At 43.9% G+C, this 20618-nt stretch overlaps 1 protein-coding gene and 1 long non-coding RNA gene across 2 annotated transcripts; both read right to left on the minus strand.

The window, feature by feature from the left end:
* Positions 1 to 639: 639 nt before the first annotated feature.
* LOC307081082 lies at positions 640 to 3140 on the minus strand. The gene is made up of 3 exons (XR_013812122.1): positions 3009 to 3140; positions 2210 to 2814; positions 640 to 1820 (listed from the first exon to the last, which is right to left on the minus strand). It is a non-coding gene; the product is annotated as an uncharacterized lncRNA (long non-coding RNA).
* Positions 3141 to 13947: 10807 nt separating this feature from the next.
* On the minus strand, positions 13948 to 18783 carry LOC307080903 (aerolysin-like protein). Its single transcript, XM_079743867.1, has 3 exons — positions 18717 to 18783; positions 15174 to 15666; positions 13948 to 14523 (listed from the first exon to the last, which is right to left on the minus strand). The coding sequence occupies exons 2-3, from the start codon at positions 15654 to 15656 to the stop codon at positions 14053 to 14055; spliced, it is 954 nt and encodes a 317-aa protein (XP_079599993.1). The 5' UTR covers positions 15657 to 15666; positions 18717 to 18783; the 3' UTR covers positions 13948 to 14052.
* Positions 18784 to 20618: the final 1835 nt, after the last annotated feature.

The raw sequence follows: 20618 nt of genomic DNA on the forward strand, positions 1-20618 counted from the left end.
ATAAAATCAGCTGTAATAAACAGGGATCAGCCAGACACTTCACCCAAACAAAGGCCTCCTCCTTACACCATATGATTTTCACAAGATTTAGAGAAGACTTTTAAATGGAAAATGCCACAGTTCATGTTGAATGACAAATTGAGGGTATATGGTTTTAAAAAATACTAGAGTTTTCGCAGGCGTTGCATGCGCTCAACCTCTAGTTGTAATTAAACCCATAGCAATAATGTGGAAACCCCAGTCGATAATCTAACAAATTTCTGAGCGCATAATATAATAACATTTTGCCTATAATTTCAACGTATAACATTCGTTTACCAACAAATGACTCTTAAAAGCAGTGCCAACATTTTAATATTTTCAACCATTCAGCCATCAAAAGGCAACAGGCTGATTATCATTTAGGGGGCCACTCAATGACATGCAGAACCGTCATCAACAAGCCCACTGAAGTGGTGTGAAAAATACCAACTTTCTACTCCTCATTCACATATAAGGTAATTTACATTTCTTACAGAGAAAATACTACCTCAGGGGTAGTATTATTCAGCAGATTTTCAGGGTACAAATGTTCACACAACGGCACATCAGGAGAATATCAGGACATACACGTGTGTCTGTAAGCAGCTAGTGTGTGAGCATTTGATTACATCATAACATTTGACAATTTATGGTAACAAGGGTAATTATTCAATGGAAAGTGTAGTATACTATGCATGCAAATCAATTATTGAATAGCTTTTACTGTTACTCAGGGATGAAAAGTGCATTGACATTTTAAAATGCAAGGCAACTACTATTGGTTAGTTGAAAAATAATAATCATCATTGTGATTAAACATCTCTTCCAGTGTCCTGGCCAAGACAGGCAGCAGTAGCTTACAGTCACACATAGCATACACACAAAACATAAGAATAATAAAACAACTAAAACAGGCCGCAGGGGAAGGGGGGATATCAATATCGCCATTTGGGGAGGCTCAAGGAGGAGGGTAATATTAAGTTTGAGCAACAAAGTGTAGTCTTGTGGTGGACTCTATAGACATAATTCACCATACTGTGTTATTGATATGTTTTCGATCTGTGTTTTAGGGACACTGTCTCTTTAAGAATCACGTGACTTCTGTGTTGATATGCCGGTCTGTGCGATGTTTGAATTTAACCGTTTTTATATGACTAAATGAACGACTCGCCGTTGCTTGTCGAGGTGAGAAATTGTCTCTTCCCTTATTTTATCGCAATATCTACAGTCTATAGACAGAACGTGTTACTTTTTAGTTTGTCGACGTGTTTAAAAACATAACGTTTTAAACAAGTTATGTTTGCACAATGATGCCCGTTGTCAAGACAACTGGTACAAATGTTGCCTTAGATTGGATTAACAAGATCATGGTTGTACTTGGTTCCATATGTTTTTTCTGCCTCTGCAGTTGAGCAGGAAATAGAATAGTGATTTTACTCTGCTGCAACGACTTACGGGGGGAAACCCCTGAAATGTTTCAAAAGACAATCAGGGATACACACAGTGTATAAAATACAGTCTTCTTAGTCGTATCTATCCATTTAACTGGCTATGCTCATTTGCAATGCTCAAATAAAAATAGACAAAACAGACAAAACTAAAATGCTTAATGCTCACCAGTTGGTTGACCTCAAAAGTGTTTGCTTTTGCTATTGGCAAACTAAAATGCCCTATTGTCACATTGAAGCCAAAAGGTGTGGTGTGAGAGAAGTTTGAATGTGTTCAGACATGTTGCTTTTCCACCAAAGTCAATGAGAAGCACATTACGCCATCCATCCCACACAACAGATACTCTGTACCTGCAAAAAAAACAACAAACTTCTTTACTCCTTTACTTTAGTCTTCTTTACTCAATGGCTGTTTTTAAGTCTTGGGCTTGAAATTAAAGTCTCAAGCTTGATAGTAAAAAGTTCAAATCATTCTATATCCCTGCAAAAGCAGCAATACGTTTAAAGTTGCGTTGTTGTTTTGAATAACAATGCGACAAACAAAAAATGCCTACAATGATTTTATCAAAGCTCAAATCTGACCAAATGTTTTCTTTCCAGTCTCTGAAGAGAGTCTTGTGTAAGTCCAGTCTATCAGCAGGGAGTCCTAGTCAAGTCTCTCAGCAGGGACACACACACACACACTGTGATGGAAAATCTACATGTTGTTGTTTTTCTTTATGAACTTAGGTTTTGCTTACTATTCCGTGTATGTTCTTGCCATCCTGCTCTCCTTCAGGGTCATCCAAAATGTAAACCTTTGTGGTTGGTGATGTAATCTGTTCTCTCTATCTGTTCCTGTGTTATCTTCCTTTGGTTTGGGCCTGTTCATCAACCCTCTGGGGAGCTTCGGGAAACAAAGGGTTACATGGCACGGCCGCGACCCCTTATTTATTACATCCTGAGGAACTTCAATCAACTACGAGGGGAAACCCCTGAAACGTTTCAAAAGACAATCAGGGATACACACAGTGTTATCATATTGCTACTCAAGGCATTCCTCTGCACTTCCAATGTCTTCTTCCTCTTACCTGTAGGGTGAACACAGCTGTAGCACTTATCACTAATAAGGGGTCTGTTCCTTTAAGTATGACAGTAAGCCTGTACAGACACAACTGCTGAAGATACCACACATATATGAATGTTGTTACTGTTAGGTGTGTATTCCATTTGATGTTGTTGCATTCACAGCTGGACTTTATTCAGACTTTAATTAGCGATGCACTCCATAAAGATGACTGATGGCCCATGGTGCGGTATCAACCATTTATTTTCACACATCCACACCACAGATACACCGTAAGAGCTGAAAGCAAATAAAAAGGCACAATCATGCACTCGTAATATGACCATGCTTTCCCCACAGCTAGCTACCACCACGAGGTGAATAGCACTAGCTAGCATTAGCTAACTCCAAAAATGCATACTCTTACACATATATCAAAAACAAAAAAAACAAAAAAAACAGAACTTAATTCCACAGTTTATCAACACACATACCTGTTCGCCTTCCAGCTAGGTGCTATTAAAAGGATGAACAATGCTTCATATGTTTTGTGAACAGTTCTAAGCATGAACAAACGTGTTCACCTCTTAAACCTTCCTTTCCGTCTGAGTCGCGCACCGAGAGACGGCAGGTAAACGTCTCTGTGGCCTTTCAAAATAAAGGTCACACAACAAGGTGCAAGTAAAATTCGCTATGAATATTAATCAGAAACATATTTAGGGCACCATACAAATTTGAATGAACAAATGTGATATCCAAAGCACTATAAACCAATCTCAATAATATAAAATATGATAAAACAAAATTATATGGGTCATTTACAGATGTATCTGTATAGGCTTGGAATGCAGAACTTTTGAACATTACAACATGCAATCGATGTCACTTTACTGTATTTAGGATTTGATAAAAATATTGAAAAACAAAATAAATACATTATGGGGCCTATTTTAACTGTCTGAAACGCAATTAAGAAGCGCTAAACGGAAGTAGCTTTGTGGGGGGGTCTCTGCCGCTGTTACTATAATACCGGCGGATAAATGACCCTTTTCGGGTTGCCCTGAAGTAGCTTAATTACCCGTAGGTGTGGTTTGGGCGTAACGTCCAATAAACTAATGAGAGTGCCATCTCCCATCACCTTTAAGAGCCATGAGCGCATTTGAACCTGACAAGTTGATATTTTGACAGCGCGTTTGCAGCCTCTGGTGAGATGCATGGCCACATGAATTTCAAACTTCAAATGGCTCAGTTTATGGCCAAATAATAGGGCCTAATTCACACATGGAATAGCGTTTTCTTCTGCATCTTCCGAAATGCATGTAAATTTCGGCAAAGAAAACAACACACATATGATATGCGGTCCTGTGGCCCCAACTGTTGGTCAAATTTAATAATATTTTAAATACATTAACACACATCGTTTCTTACCAGTATTGTATACATTATCTTTATCGACTTGGGTTCCTAATATGCATGTGGTCCCCTGTTAATGTACATTGCCATGGACTGTATAATGCGTTACGTGTTTAGTTTGCGTGTGTTTAAACAGATAGGGGCACACACGCGCGCCTGCATTCATTCATTCTTTTTAACACTCACTCGCGGTAAAACAATGTTTTCTCACAATCAAATACTCATAAATCCTAAAAGGGATGGGCTTGTACACGATGTCTGTGTCAAGAAAATGTGTTTTCTGTACGGTGTTTGCAGATGCATTGATTTAAATACAACTTATAACCGCTGTATCAGCTGTTCTTTCCCAAATAATTTAACCAACGTTATCATTTACCGTAAAAAGAGGCAGGGATGTAGCCTATTTTGCTGGAGTTTATTATTGTTCTTATTATTATTATTATTATTATTATTATTATTATTATTATTATTATTATTATTATTAATATTTTAACGCATGGCATAGCCTACTACAGTGTTCCTTCATGCAGCCACTATGGAAAAAAAATGTTTCCACAATCCACATCATCCTCATAATATTTCAATTAGGCAAATCGTTTGCATAAAATGTCTATAGCCTACTGGTGTGTAAGCTTATGTTGCAGTTCCGACCTACCATGGTACGTCAAAATAGCAACACTAACTGCGCTATCCACTAGTGCACTTAGACCAGGTATTTGTCAGTCAGTCGCAACTGCTTTATCGATCTGTAACATAGCACCATGTATCATTTGCGCCGGAACACGCCTCTGCGTGTGTGTGTGTAGACAAACACACACACACACACACACACACACACACACACACACACACACACACACACACACACACACACACACACACACACACCCAACAGCAGATTATAAGGCTGCACACCGGTTAACCAGCCAAACCAGCCATCACAAAACACACGCAGAGAGATCTCAGGCATGGCAGCGTGTCACACTCCTTCTGTGTATCCTACTCAACCTCGCTCATAAACCGGTTCCAACATCACATCACCGCCCTGCGTTGATTTGGAGGAGCCCAGTAAATGAAATGGATTCACATCAAAACGTCCACACATTGTCCAGCTCGTCACAATTTCAAATGGTTCATCAAACATATTCACTTATTTATAACGCCAGACTATAGATGTATATGTCTGTGTTGATAGAATAATGTATGAAAAAGAGCAGTGGAAAAGTGGAATTTAACCTAGGTATCAGTCCGCCGCTGCCGTAGCCTACTACCAGGAATATAACACTGCTGCTGCTGAGACACAGCAAGTCCCACAAAATGCAATGCAAGGTTGGTTTTATTTCTAACATTATTCTATCAACACAGACATTTACATCGACCGTCTGACGTTATAGTTGATTTAAGAATGTCTTAGCTAGCATTGCCCGTTGCCGTGTGCTAGCCTAGCATGGGCAAACTCTGCAACTAGAAGGACTGAATGAAATGTGTTGAAAACTGTCTCCAATGATAAAGAACACCAAGGCTAATTTGGGAATCAGGCCCTATGTCCAAAATTCCGAACTACCCCTTTAAGGGTGAGATTGCCAAATGCATGTGTGACGGTCGGGATTATTGCCGCCGCTTTGTAGGGGTAACACAGTTCTTGGTCTGGAGAGGACTGAGTGGGACAGGATCTAGGTCCCCCACACCCAATGCCCATGGCTTCAATGTCCAGGTGAGTGGACACGTTGTGCGCTGTTTAGCCGTCTAGATCCACGGTAGCTTACTAGACAGGGGAGAAGTAGGATTCAGGATGTCCTGCGGGATCTCCTACAGTGTGTGTGCAGTGTTTGCGACCTGACACCTCCCCCCACTTTACTAAGGTTTGGCTAAACAGGTGAAGCGCCCCTACCCCCAGATAAGTAGCCCAATACAAAGTAAATAAAATAGAAAATGTCTGTCCTTTACCTCTGATGTTTACTTAACATGCAACACAGCTTACTTCAGAGAAATGGTTCAAAAGACACTTGTTCAACACAGTATACATACATTGGTTCCAATCAACAACAACATTTAGGAAAACAATCACATTTCAATGTTAAATCACCCGACGTGCATTTAACGTTTGAATCACCATCACAATCACAATCCAATTATAACACTTTATATATACAATAACAATTATAATACTCGGGCAAGAAAGACACTTGTTCTTCAGTCCTGAACAGGGGTATGTGCACGGAATGCACAGCGGTGCAATGTTCCTTCCAGCACAGTGCGTGTGGATGTGTGTGTGGGTGCGTGCGTGTGTGTTAGTTCGTTCAGTCACAGTTCTGTTCGGGCTGCGCACGGTGTGTGTGTCTTCTGTTTCAGTGTAAATGGTTAGGTGGGGTGCAGGGGTTACGATACCGCAGCAGAGATCGCACCTCGTGATGTGCGATGGCTGGCAGGGCAAACTTCTCCTGAAACGTCCCCAGCTTTCGGGCAGCTCTAGGCAACCACGTAGGACATCACACGGAGGGTCTCTTTTCCCCGTCGCTTTCACCGACGTCCAGGCTCGCTAACGAAACACCCAAAACCGCCGCACCACTCTCAGCAACCGGGCCGACGCAAACCCTAACCCTTAACCTAACAAAAAAAACTCAACGGAAAAACCAGCATACAACCGCACCACCTCGCCGTGCACACCGCCAGAGTGTACCGTTTGCATTCCTTAATCCAAGTCTGTACATCTTTGGTCATTGTCAGCCAGTAGTAGCTCCGCCTCATGAGGTCAAGGGTGCTCTGTTCCGCGAAGTGACCACCATGTTCATGCTGACTTTCAAACACTCGACGCTGCAGACTCCCTGGGACGATTAATTGCCGTATTTCTTCCCCGTCTCTTGGATTGCTGACAGAGCGAAACAAGACTCCCTTTTGAAGGCTCAGTCGCTCAAACTGTTGGGAGAGTCGCTTTAGCTTTGGATCCATGTCTCTAGTCTCTGACAGAGTGGGCTTTATGTGGTTCCACACAGCTGAACGGACAGGCCAGACACTGGGGTCCCGTTTTTGCTCCTGTTCTATCTCAGGCCAGCTGAAGCCACTCACGGTCCCCTTTATGGCATTCTGTGCCACCTTTTCCACCCTGAGTGCATCTGTTTTGTCCTTAGGCCCTGGCCAGAGACAAGCACGCACCTGGTCTGATCCCATGCGTATGAAGTCTTTTCCTGAATCTTCCTCATCCGGCTCTGTGGTCGCCGGGATTCTTGACAAGACATCAGCGTTCGCATTTTGTCGCCCGGGCTTATAACAGACTTCAAAATTGTACTCTGCAAGCTGGGCTACCCAGCGCTGCTCCACCGCTCCTAGGTTGGCAGAACCCAGGTAGCGCAGTGGGTTGTGATCGGATACAACTGTAAATTTGGAGTACATTAGATATTCTTTAAATTTTTCTGTCATCGCCCATTTTACAGCGAGCAACTCTAATTTGAAAGCACTATAGTTTTTGTCATTCTTTTCAGCTCCACGCAGACCTCGGCTGGCGAAGGCAATGACGTACTCGACTTCCCCCTGCTTCTGGCTTAATACGGCCCCCAGGCCCTGTAGACTCCCATCAGTGGTAAGTATGAAGGGTAAGCTAAAGTCAGGGTATGCAAGAACTGGCGGGTTCATCAGGCTATGCTTCAGTTCTTCAAAGGCATGTTGGCAGTCATCACTCCATCTGAACGGCTCTGCAAACCGGGCTTTACCTCCCTTGCCAACCAGAGCATGGAGAGGCCGGGCTAGGTGGGCAAACCTGGGGACAAATCTTCTATAATAACTCATGAACCCCAGGACTTGCCTCACCTCTCTCACTGACTTAGGGGCTGCCCATGTCTCAAGGGCTCGCACTTTCTCATGACCCACCTGGATACCTCGAGCGGATATTATGTGGCCGAGAAACTTCACTTCGTCCCTCAGGAGGTGGCACTTACTGGGCTTCAGTTTTAAACCGTGCTTCCTGAGTCTATTGAAGACAGCCTCCAATCTCTCACAATGGGTGTCAAAGTCATTGGAAAAGATTATGATGACATCTAAATAGATGAGCAGCGCCTCACACGTCAGATCGCCGAGCACCACGCCCATGAGACGCTGGAATGTGGCTGGGGCGTTGCATAGCCCGAATGGCATCCTTGACCACTCAAACAGGCCGAACAGGGTGGTGACTGCAGTCTTCACTCGGTCTGCATCATCCATGGCTACTTGGAAATAGCCTGAGGTTAGGTCCAGGGTTGAAAACAGCTGTGCCTTCACATGCAGCACCCCTTCTTTCTCTTCCAGCTCTACAAGTTCCTTTTGCAGCACGTCCTGTGGCTTACAGATTATGGCGATCCGTGATCTTGGCTTCAGCATCACTGGCTTTTCACTGGAATTCAACACCCGGATAGGCACAAGCCCACCTGTGGTTGTAGCAAGAACATTAGCCACCAGGAGGATCTTCGGCAGGCTCACTCCAGAAGTGGCCTCCACTAACACTTGACAGCTTGCTTTTGAAGGCATGCTGCAATGACCTTCAAGGATGCGTTCGCTGAGTGGGGGAATGATGACTGTCTCCCTGCCTGCCACCTTCACATAGCCTATTCGGTCGCTCTGTCCGAGGGACCCCGCCTCCTTTCTGATGTTTGCTAGCACCCGGTGGACCTTAGCCTCAGTGCCCCGATATTTATCCATCTTTTTCATGCCGTCCGTGGCAACGAAAAGATCCTTCAGTTCACTTAGACATTCATTCCCAGGATACCAGGGGGACCTTTCATCCCTACCACATCTGGGCTTTCATCTTTAAGGACAAAGACACACTTCCTGCCGACGGTTTTCCCCATGCACTCAACCTCCGCCTCTAGGTATCCAAGGAGGGGAATTTCGAGGCCGTTTGCAGCAGTGATCTGGACCCAGTTGGCTGAGGACAACGCAGACTTCCCAAAGTACTCGATGAAGTGGGATTCCCGGATTGTGGTGACCTCTGAGCCAGTGTCCAACAGGCAGTCTGTCTTAACGCCTGCTATCTTCACTTCGACAATCAAGCAGTTTCCAAAGACACTTGCACTCGGGGCTTGAGGAGTGTTATAGGACTGCTTTGCAAAGTGACTTCTAATGACAGGGCCACCTGGACTCGGGTGCATCACCCCTACCGGGTTGTTCCCCACAGCCCCTGATGGCCCATCCCTTCCGAGTGGAGGACGTGCTATGCCCATAGCTCCCCTGTTCAAAGGACAGTATCTGCTTGTGTGTCCAGGCTCATTGCATGTGTAGCAGATAAACTGCCCCTCTTCATTCTTCAGAGGGGGGCTTCTTGCTTTCACGTCTCTCCCTTGTTTCATGGTAGTGCCCCTGTGATTCATCATCTGGAACAGTTCATCCTGACGCATGACTATCTTTTGTATTGCTTCATGCAGTACCTCCATCGTCAACTGCGAAGAGGGTTCATCGATCGCCCTAGTAGCGTTCATGGCACCTCTGGCATGGGAACTGATTTGCATGGCATCAGACGTCTGAACCTCTTCCTCTTCAGACCAGGAGATGGCATCTTGCATTAGCTCAGCAAAGGCAAGATGACCATTTTCCTTTAATCTTCTCTTGATCTCTCTTCTGAGGATATCATCTCGGAGCCCAAGCGCGAGCTGTTCTTTTAACATTCCCTCTGCATTGGGGACACGATTAGAATCTCTACGCCATATCCGCATCAGCTTTTCTTGGATGTCATATGCATAAGAACGTATGGTCTCTCCAGGCATCTGCTTACGTTCATAGAATTATTTGAGCCGGGTGCCTAAAGGCACTTTGTCGCCATAAGTCTTGCGTAGTGCTTCCAATATGCCCGCTGCATCATTAGCTTTGTCGTCCATCATATACTTCACCGTGAGTTTAGCTTCACCTTTAAGGTACTGTTTAATGAACTCCGCTTGGTCGTCTATGGGGACCTTCATGACTTTGAGGACAGATTCCATTGATGAGATCCATTCTTCAATATCCACATCACCTTGCTTGCCATTGAAATCCAAAATTTTGGGGATATACACCGTAGCTGCAGCCGGCTTCTCATTCTGCTGATCTATGACTGCCTTAGCTAACGCTAGAGCCTCTCTTTGCTCACTTCTAGCTTGTAGCAGGGCCTCAGCCTGGTCGTCGAATCTCGCCTTCATCTGCTCAAACTGTTCCCTCAGTTTCTCTAAATCGGCCATGGTTTCCACTAAAAATGATTGCTTAATCCATCCTGTTCGTGACGACAATTGTGACGGTCGGGATTATTGCCGCCACCTTGTAGGGGTAACACAGTTCTTGGTCTGGAGAGGACTGAGTGGGACAGGATCTAGGTCCCCCACACCCAATGCCTATGGCTTCAATGTCCAGGTGAGTGGACACGTTGTGCGCTGTTTAGCCATCTAGATCCACGGTAGCTTACTAGACAGGGGAGAAGTAGGATTCAGGATGTCCTGTCCTGAGGGATCGCCTAAAGTATGTGTGCAGTGTTTGCGACCTGACACCTCCCCCCACTTTACTAAGGTTTGGCTAAACAGGTGAAGCGCCCCTAACCCCAGATAAGTAGCCCAATACAAAGTAAATAAAATAGAAAATGTCTGAAAAAAAAAAAAAACGGGTTAAGAAAAGTTATTTGAAGTTCATTAATAAGAAAATGTGTATGTTAAATGTAAAGGTAAATGTTTGATATAGTTTACAAGGTACTGTTAAAAATACTAGTCCAGTAAAACTTAAGGGGTTTTAAGAGCATTAAAGATGCACTTCTTACAAACTGTTTATTGTATCAGAGACAAGAGAGATGAAAGAACAACACTGTGAGAAAAGGTGTGTTTTGAATTAAGAGTATTTTTTGGTGTATTTTGGTTTGTTTTAAGAACATGTAAAATATGTCTAATTAGACAACATATGCAGTAATATGATACTGAGTTTAAAATGCATGGACAATGTGAAGATAAACAGTAACCTTCAGTAAATAAACATGTTAAATGAAAAAATATAACTAATGAGGATTTGAAAAGACAAGCCACGTCTCCCGTGTCAGCATTCTTTTCTTGTGTTTCAGTTATCTATAATCTGTCCACGGGCGCTCCCACCTGGGACCCGTTACACAATCACACTCCCCTGCAGGCCCATATGCAGATGCATACACACACACACACACACACACACACACACACACACACACACACACACACACACACACACACACACACACACACACACACACACACACACACACACGTGCAATTGTTGATATGGCTGATCAGTCCGGGCACTGCCTGCGTGGTGAGGTACCATACTGCATGGAGCACGTCTGTGGCATGGATTCTGTTATGATCCATCTATTAATTCATAGGAGAGAAGAGAGAACCACTCTTCAGAAGATATCATATCGTCCCCCAAGAAGACACTGCGTGTGGTTGTTGCATTGCGTGTCGTTGTCTTTAGGTTAATTGACGTCAGTGCGGGACACAAGCGTTTCATTCGCTCGTGTGAACGAAACACTCGGCAGTACCACCCTCTAGTGGTTGTCCATCAAAATGACATCTGCAGTGAATATTACCTTAATATTAGTTACTACCAACTTATTCCCAATAATGTATTACCAATGAAATTTTGGTCAACCATTGACTTGACATCTTATCTTACTACTATATAATAGCAGACCTGTCGCACAAGTTACTCAAGTTGGTCAGTGCGCAAGTGCCAAGCAGCCTGCAGCTCACACACACACACACACACACACACACACACACACACACACACACACACACACACAGCAGGCGTGAACGCACACATACACCGCACGCACGCACATACACACCGCACACACACATACACACACGCACACAAACACGCACACACACGCACAAGTGCACAAACACACGCGCGCGCTGACGCAGACGTTTCAAGCAAAGGCAGCGCAAGACACCGCATACACATCGCACACACGCACGCACACACATGCACACCTGCAGCTCAGACACACACACACACAGTATGCGCAAACGCACACGTACACAACCCGCACGCACATACACGCCGGATACACACACACACACACACACACAAACACACATACACAAACACATGCACACACACACACACACACACACATACACACAGACACACACAAGGTATAGGTATTTATATAATATTATATCTAATATTAAGGCCAAAAGCTATGTGCACCTCGGATGATATTATGCATCATAAAGACTCCGTCTTACGTCTCTGGTACTTCCACAACAAGTAAAGACTCGTAGTGGGGGTTCACTCGGCCATGGTTGGGAAGAATTGGGGGAAAGGGACTTTGGCCGTGACTCTCTGAAGTCCATATTGAACCAAGACGTGGAGGAGAAAGGGATTGTACACACGGAGCTGAGCTGCCAGACTGTCCCCTCGCCGGAGCTTCCGGACTGCCGGGACTTTCAGAAATGGGGGACTCACTCAAAAAATCAAGTACAGACTTTTTTCAAAGTTTGTATGCGTCTGGTAGCACCGGAGACCCAAAACAGCACCCCACATCCCAGGAAAAGTGTTGTTTTCATAATATGTCCCCTTTAAAGTTACTTATCACTTAAAGTTTAAGTTTGGGATGAACTGGGCAGAAGGGTGAAAACAAAGCAACCTACAAGTGCAACACATTTGTGGGAACATCTACAACAGTGTTGGGAAGAGCTTCGCAAACAATATTTGATTTCCATTAGGAAGTGTGTATGGCTGTTATGTCTGCAAAAGGTGGCTACTTTGATGAGTCAAAAATTATAATACAAATCGTTTAACAAAAGGATTCCAGGATTCTTTATTTTTTTTGTCTACAAATTTTCGTTTATGTTTTCATGTATCTTTGTTGATACTGTAATGATTACGTCAATATTGAAGATATCACTGGACTTACAGGTTACACAAAACGTACCCAAGTAGACAAAGATTAAAGTATAACGTATGGCAAACATTAAATATTAAAATCTCCGAGGTCACCCTAGGTTAGAGAACCAACATGTTCTGTCCTATCAAGGGGTGCCTTCGGCTGTATTACTGTTTTTCTGTTGGCAATACACTGTATCTTTGGAACAGTTGTGTAATGAATTATCTTTGGCACTATTTAGAGCAGCATTACTCATTGCGCGGCTCGCAAGCCACATGCGGCTCGCCAAGCCTCTATTTGCGGCTCGCATGGCGGTAAAAATATACAGTGATATGATCATGCAGTGAATACAGATATTTAAAAAAACAATACAAACAATTATTTAAAAAATAAATCAACAGCGGCATTAAAAGGTGGAAATATAGCCTTGTCTAGAAAATATTTTTAAACTTGCTCGGCTCTACGCTGACAGCGGGGTTGCCAGATTGGCGGTTTTCCTGCATAACAAGAGAGAATGTGCTCTTTGGATGGACTTATTCTTATTAACTTATTCTTCAATAGCTTTCATGTTATGTGACCCAGTGTCTCCACATTATTCCAGAAAATAGCACACAGTCACACAAGTCTTAATTTTCCTCTCAAAGTGTACCAGATTGATGCATTCCAGGTTTAAAGGTACCAAATTTTCTTCCGGGGGAGCATGCCCCCAGACCCCGCTAAGGACCGGGTTCCCTCCACAGTTTCACAAAATTCTGCGGGAAACACTGCTTCAGGGAGGACATATTATTAAGCAGGCATACTTATTTATGATTGGATTTATAGCTTTTGATACTTTGCGGTAAAAATGGCTCTCCTGTTGACGTCGTCCTGTCAGTGCGGCTCTCCTGAAAAAAATAGTGAATACCACTGATTTAGAGCATTACCTGTCCCACAATTACTGAAGCCATTCAACATAAACCTCAACTTTTAAAGCAATTAGCATCTGACTGGAATTGTGCAGAAAGGTATTATCTTTCTAGGCTGTTGGAATGGAAAACTAAATTATTAACAGCATATAGAATATTTGAACTGAATGATCATTTACTAAACTGAAACGTTAAATAATGGGATCAGCTGGACTCATTTTCATATTTTGTTTTACAAACTCTAAGGATGGACATGGAAACACAAGCAGGTTTATGATAATGATTTATTATCTGTGACAGTCACACTGCATTAGCAATCAAACCAATGTTATGCAATCAATATTAAAACTGTGCACAGTAAGATGTTGATGCATCTTATTCGACATTCTTCACATAATCTGACTCAGTGGTTTTTACAGTCACTGCAGTGTAAGCCACACCATTGTAGTTGCCGGTGGATTGGAAGTGCAGCTCGCTGCCATTCAGGCATGTGATCTTCACTGTGGCCGAGTAGGGGAGGTTGATGACTGCCCGTCCCACTGACGCCTCAACGCTCACGGCCTTTCCTGGTGGGACCGTCACATTGACCTCATCTGATTCGGTTATGGTCTGTGAGGAGGTCATTGAGGAGGTCTGCTCCGCTCCCACGGTCACGCTAAACCCACCAGTCACCTCCGCCACTTTCGGGATCCCTGCTGTAACAGACATGCTGACGGTGGACTCAATCTTGAAGGTGGTGCTCCAGGTGTTAGACTTGGTCACAGATCTGCTGTACGTAAATTTATGCTCTAGATCCGCAGTACCGCCATTTCCCCAATGCAAAGATTTTATATATTCTTTGTTTACCTACATTAAACAACACAGACAGAAAAACACAAAAAATATGTATATAGTTCGGGCAACACACAAGATAGTGCTTGAACAGAATATAATAGTACAGAAAATATCAACTTATTTATTTAGTCTTAGACTTTAACACTTTATTAATCCCACGGGGGAGAAATTCAAAAGATATACGTGCTGCCACTATTTTATTGACCTAATGTAATTAAGCAAAATAAAAAATACCCATATCAAATGATAATGTTAATACGGTGGACAGCACTCATCAAGTTGTCCTTCATGGAAGGCAAAGTGGGCCAACAAGCATTTGATCAGAACAAATCTTTCTTCAGTCTTCTTCAAAAAAGCACCTTGTAACAACTGCTGATATAAAAAGGGCTTTATAAAATACATTTGATTAATATATAAGGGTAATCTGCCCTATGAAAGATAGGTATAAGACATGCTTTTGTTAGTGATAGAAAAGAGGAAGAATACGTGCCAATTTCTGTCCTGGATACAACCTACGACAAAAAGGTGCTATTCATGCAGACAAATTATCCCACTTCAATTGCTTTTCGGAGTTAATAAAGAAACACTTGTTAATTGAAATGCATTGGCCCACTTATCCTGCCATATTCTGACTCAGGTCTTCTATAAATAGCAGCACTCACCTGGGGTGTGTACATGGCCAGGGTGGGATAGGTCATGTCAGTTAGCACAGACGACCTGATGGCACTGATGAAGAGGAATCCCATAGAGTCGATGTCTGAGCCAGCCCTCCCTTGCAACCCCAGGCAGACTCCAGACCCCACGTCGATAGAGTACTCGGTCTTCAGGCCCCAGCTAGTCATGTACTGGAAGAACTCGCGATTAGAGCTCGTCCAGAACCTGATGCCACCCAGACGTGTTCCGGCACCGTTCCCCCACAGGGACAGCTTGGTGATGCGCTCGCCAAGTTCGAACGTAAACTCATTGAAAGTGACTGCATTTCCAAAGGTCTCCACACGCCCATCGGTCAGTTCTGCCCGCACAGCTTTGATCTGCCAGCCGGCCACTGCCACTCCAATCTTCTTGAGGGTGGCACCATTGCTAAGGCCAGTGAAATCAAATGGACCGCCTCCCTGTCCACCGATGAATTCCAGTGTAGTCGCCATGTTTAATAACCTGAAACAGAAATGTACATCAATTTATTCATGCATCCTCCAAATAATCGACAAAAGATTCAGGCATTTCAAACTGTAAAAGGAAATTAAAGGACAAGATCCAAGGGTGAAAACTTATGGACAACCAAAGCTGGCGGTGTTTATACAAAGGTCGATCAGCAAAGTCACAACTTTTCTCTGTTTTGGGACCTCAGTGGTGGAACGAGCTCCCTACCGAAGTCAGGACCGCAGAGTCGCTCACCAGCTTCCGCAAAAGACTCAAAACTCACCTGTTCAGAGTTCATCTCGACTCTGCATAGAAACCAATGCACAGTCACCATTGAATGTTGTACGTCCTGGCACTTGTACATTACCCTTATTCAAGGTACTTAATTGTGTAGCATCTACAGTAGCTGCTATCGCTGCTTTATACGGGGAATGGGTTAGCCTAGCGATTGTAATACTTGCACTTGGTTCTATGAACGTCTTTACTGTACGGACAGCAATATATTGTTTCACTTCTTATGCACTTATTGTAAGTCGCTTTGGATAAAAGCGTCTGCTAAATGCCCTAAATGTAAATGTAAATGTAGATAAAATGATACAAAAATTAAAGGGGTTGGCGTTAGCACTATGCCATTTCCAATGCTAACACAAACATAGTATGAATATTACCGTACATGTATAAACATTACCAGGCCATTGGATAAGGCACACACACACAGTGTGTGTGTGTGTGTGTGTGTGTGTGTGTGTGTGTGTGTGTGTGTGTGTATGTGTGTGTGTGTATGTGTGTGTGTGTGTGTGTGCGTGTGTGTGTGTGTGTGTGGTAATCGTGAGAATTCCCGGTGGGCCGTTAACGTTTTGGGGCTACCGGGCTGATTACTGCGGGATAACAATATTGTGTTTATAAAAGTTCGGCCAGCCAGAGCTGTGCGCTCGCAGCCTCTGACTTGCTGTCTGAGTCCCACATACAAACACACGCAAGCGTTCACAACCCGTTAACGTCGCAACCAAGTCTTTATTAGCAGAGGGGAGTAAATGAGCGGCCCCTCCCCAAGTGGCACAACCAAGATGTGCCCCCTCCCCCGCCAAGTGGTACAACCCAGGTAGGCCTTAAGCTGCTATTGGTCAGAAAGCTAATGACGTAACAGCTATGACAACATTGAACTCTGGTGCAGCGTAGAGAGTGTAAGGGTTATCCTGGGAACGGTTAGTTTAGTGATGCTAATAAGACAGGGCTAGGAGGTAGCAGAGAAAACACAGCTACCGGTGTGCACACTGCACAATGTTATAAGTTCAACAAAGGATAGGATGCAGTTTCTAGGAACAAGTTGTGAAATTACAGGACAAATGTTATGATTACAATTTATGGAGAAATATAGGAAAATATATGCTATAATATGTAGGCCACAGAATCCACTTGTGATTTTTTCAGAAACTAGAATTGTGTAGTGCAGTGTTTCCCCCACGCTCACAAAGCAGCGGCCCGCCGCCGCTGCTGAATTTTCTCCGCCGCTGCAATAAACATCCTTCTCCTAATTTTTTTAAATTTTTTTTACGTAGCTCCTTTTAGAAAATGTACAGCGCGTAACGTCAATTGCGCAGCACGCGGCACATCGTCACGTAACCAACATCAAAGAAGAAAAATACACAGCGAGTGTGGCAGTTGTTGGCAGTAGGCTGCCCTACACGGTTGCAAAGTTACATTGATTCTAGCAGTAACGAGTGAAGCGGAAGATCGAAGAAAGAAGGAAAGAGTGAGCCAGACAGAGAGACAGACAGAGAGAGAGAAAGTAAGTTGCTAAAATGTGTCGCTACATGACCACCAGTGTTAAAAACCCTCTGAGCCCAATCATTTTATTGTATCTGTAAACCGCAACCTCCGTGCCGTTTTTCCTCTAGTATTGTGTGTGTGTGTGTGTGTGTGTAGGCCTATGTGTGTGTGTGCGTGTTGTCGCTCTTTTTGGGATAGCAACCATGTTTAGTGTTTAAGCATTAGGCAAAAATCTGTAAATAAATTGTGCAAATTATATTTGCGTTGTGGCATTTTTTGTTTAAATATTACTATACAAAAATATAAAAATCTGTAAATGAAGACACAAAAAGCAAAGTTACAACACCAATAATCCCATCTACAGTAATACACAGGACTGTTTGAATAGGATTTAAGTGCATATTCTCCTCTCAAAGTGCACCAGATTCATGCATTCCAATGTAAAGGGTACAAAAACATTTCGGCCGGGGGGGCATGCCCGCGGACCCCCCTAGAGGGTTCGGGGAGCACACCACCGCTGCTGAAAAAAATCCTGCGGGAAACACTGTTGTGGCTTGTACACATTAAAAGCACCCGGGGGGGAGCGGGTTAATATTAACTACATATAAATGATTATTTTGATACAAATTGTGTTTTTATTTCTCTAGAAGTGTTACAATGTTTATTAAAAAGACATTATCGCTTTTACAAATGGATTTGTCTATTTGAGTGAAATCAAAATCATGTTTTTTAACGTATGGCCTTGATGCCCTGGCATGTGGCCTTGTTGAGGCCATCCAGTTTCATTTCTTGCTCTAAAAATAATTCCACAGGTCTGGACCTCAGTGACCTCAGAGCTGGCTACCGGCATGTATACACATATGAAGCGGAATTTACTTATATAAGAAGCTAGCGAGCGTGACTGTTCCCCTTTAAGAGGTACGATTTAAGAGCTGTTATTGTTGTGTAATTGTTTACAAATGTGACAACCGTCTATCATCTATTAATGAGTGAGATGCACTCTGAAAATCAGTTTGGAGTTGACTGCATCTGCCTCTGTATCACTGCAAAAAAACGCAAGCAAAAATTACAGTAAATTAAATGAACAGTACATTTTACTGTTGTAGTTGGTTGAGGTGGAGTTCATTCTGAACTATTTTGTTTTAAACTGTAATGGTTATTTTCATTACGGATTATTCTGCTGATTCTTTTCTCCATTAATTGATTGATTGTTTATTTAGCGAGAAATGCCGTCAGGATTACCCAGAGATCAAAATCCCATAGATCCCGGTTAGACCACCCTGGATCCTCCTTACCTGTCTTGGTGGCTCCGCTTCTGGTCTTTCTTCCCTTTCCAGGAACTGCTGGAATCGTCAGTACGGATCTGACCTCACTGTAGAGAGCCCCTTTGAGTCTTCTCTTATAGCCGACCCTAACCACGCCCCTCTGCCCACACCGCAGATGCTAACCCTTACCCTACGGAGTGACGACACCAGAGATGTTCGCTGACATAAGTTATGGCAAGATAGGGGAAGTTGTCCGCCTCCATTCATTTCAATGAGGGAAGGGCGGCAGAGGGGAGGCGGTTACAAAAGCGGCTGAAAACCAGGAAGCGGTTGATGCCCACGTGAACGCGCACAGATTTTGCCCTACCGCTCAACTTTCCCCGTGTCGAAACTGTCGGTGGCAGCCGCCCGGCGGCAGCAGCAGCAGCAGCAACGGCAGCCGCTTATGAAAAAGCCTGGCCTTTCACACCGCCGCGCTGAACCCTCCGGCAGCGAGGCGGTTATAAGGGCGGTTGCCACGCGGCGGTGTGCAAGCACCATTACTCTGCTAAAAAACACCTGTCTTAACGCACTCAGGGCCGGCGATCGGCATAGGCGACCTAGGCGATCGTCTAGCTGTGTGTTCACACCAAACGCGACGGGGCGACAAGATCCCATTCAAAGTGAACGTAGAGACGCGTATTGGGCGAATTGTTCGCTAGAGAAAACCGGCGACAAGTTTTGATTTGTCGCGCCACACTTTCGCCCTGCACAGGCGAGCGCGTTCACGAGGATTTGTGGCACGACAAATTCACTCGAGTTGAAATATTTCAACTTTGACGCGAAATCCGCGTGATGACAGCCAATCAGCGTTCAACAGCGTGGCCACTGAGTGACATGTGTAACGTAACAGCCAATCAGCGTTCAACCGGCAAACTCGTGAACCGCAGCATGGAGGAGAAAGTGATTGTTGCCGTTTGCGACTCCCGGAGCTCTATATCAGACATGCAAACGGCGCGCTTTTTGGCGCGAGTCGCTTTTTTATCATACATTTTGGGGACCTGTGTGGTTGGTGCAGATCCGAAGAGTTTCTTTTTTTTGGCGCGTGCAGGTGTCAATAATCCGTAATCTGACTGAGACCCCTCGAGCCTTCGAAGTAAAGAAAAGTGATTCCGGAAATGATTTGTTAGGGGACCAATCTCAGCCCTTGCCGTCGCGTCAACGGATAGTTAAATATTGGATGCGCATGCGCACGTAGAGCTACGGAGAAGGTCTCCGACAGGGTCTCTCGTAGGCGTCGATTCACTGGGGACGCTGTGGACAAGTACCTACTAGTTCAGGTAACTTTGATAACTTGTTTAACTAAGTGGATGTGGTAGGCTACACCACTGGATGAGACCACTGCCACATAAATAAAGGTATGACACAATCTTTTTGCTTAAGATTAGCTGGTGCTGTGGCGAGTGTTTTTTGCAGTCAAGTGGTCGGTTCTTTTAACTCTTGCAATTGATTTTAGCCATAGCCACCAAGTAACATAACTTATCCACGGTTTGCGTTCGTACAGTGTTGGGTATATTGGAGATGACGATAGTGGAGTCGGTGGAGTCAGTCTCTTGTTGACACAAAGTGACTTTTGGTCATTCTTGCTTTGCTTGAATTCTGTAATAATTGTGGTGGGGAGTGCATGAGTTTTGGTCAGAATGCCTGATGTAGATTGGATGGATGCGTGTTGTGAATTGAAAACAGCCAGCTCATGATGTGATATAGCGTTCACTGACAGGGGATATCGTCTTTTATTTCTGAAAATAAGCCCAGACAGGGCGAACCGAATCTTGCTTCGCCCTGAAGGGGCTTACTTTCCTGATAATAACCGGCGTTCTATACGTTATCCCTTACATACAATACATGTCAGACGGCTAGAGTATACCAAGAAAAGTTGAAGATGATTTAACT

Source organism: Pollachius pollachius (genome assembly GCF_949987615.1).
Source record: "Pollachius pollachius genome assembly, chromosome: 9".
NCBI classification, from domain to species: Eukaryota; Metazoa; Chordata; class Actinopteri; order Gadiformes; family Gadidae; genus Pollachius; species Pollachius pollachius.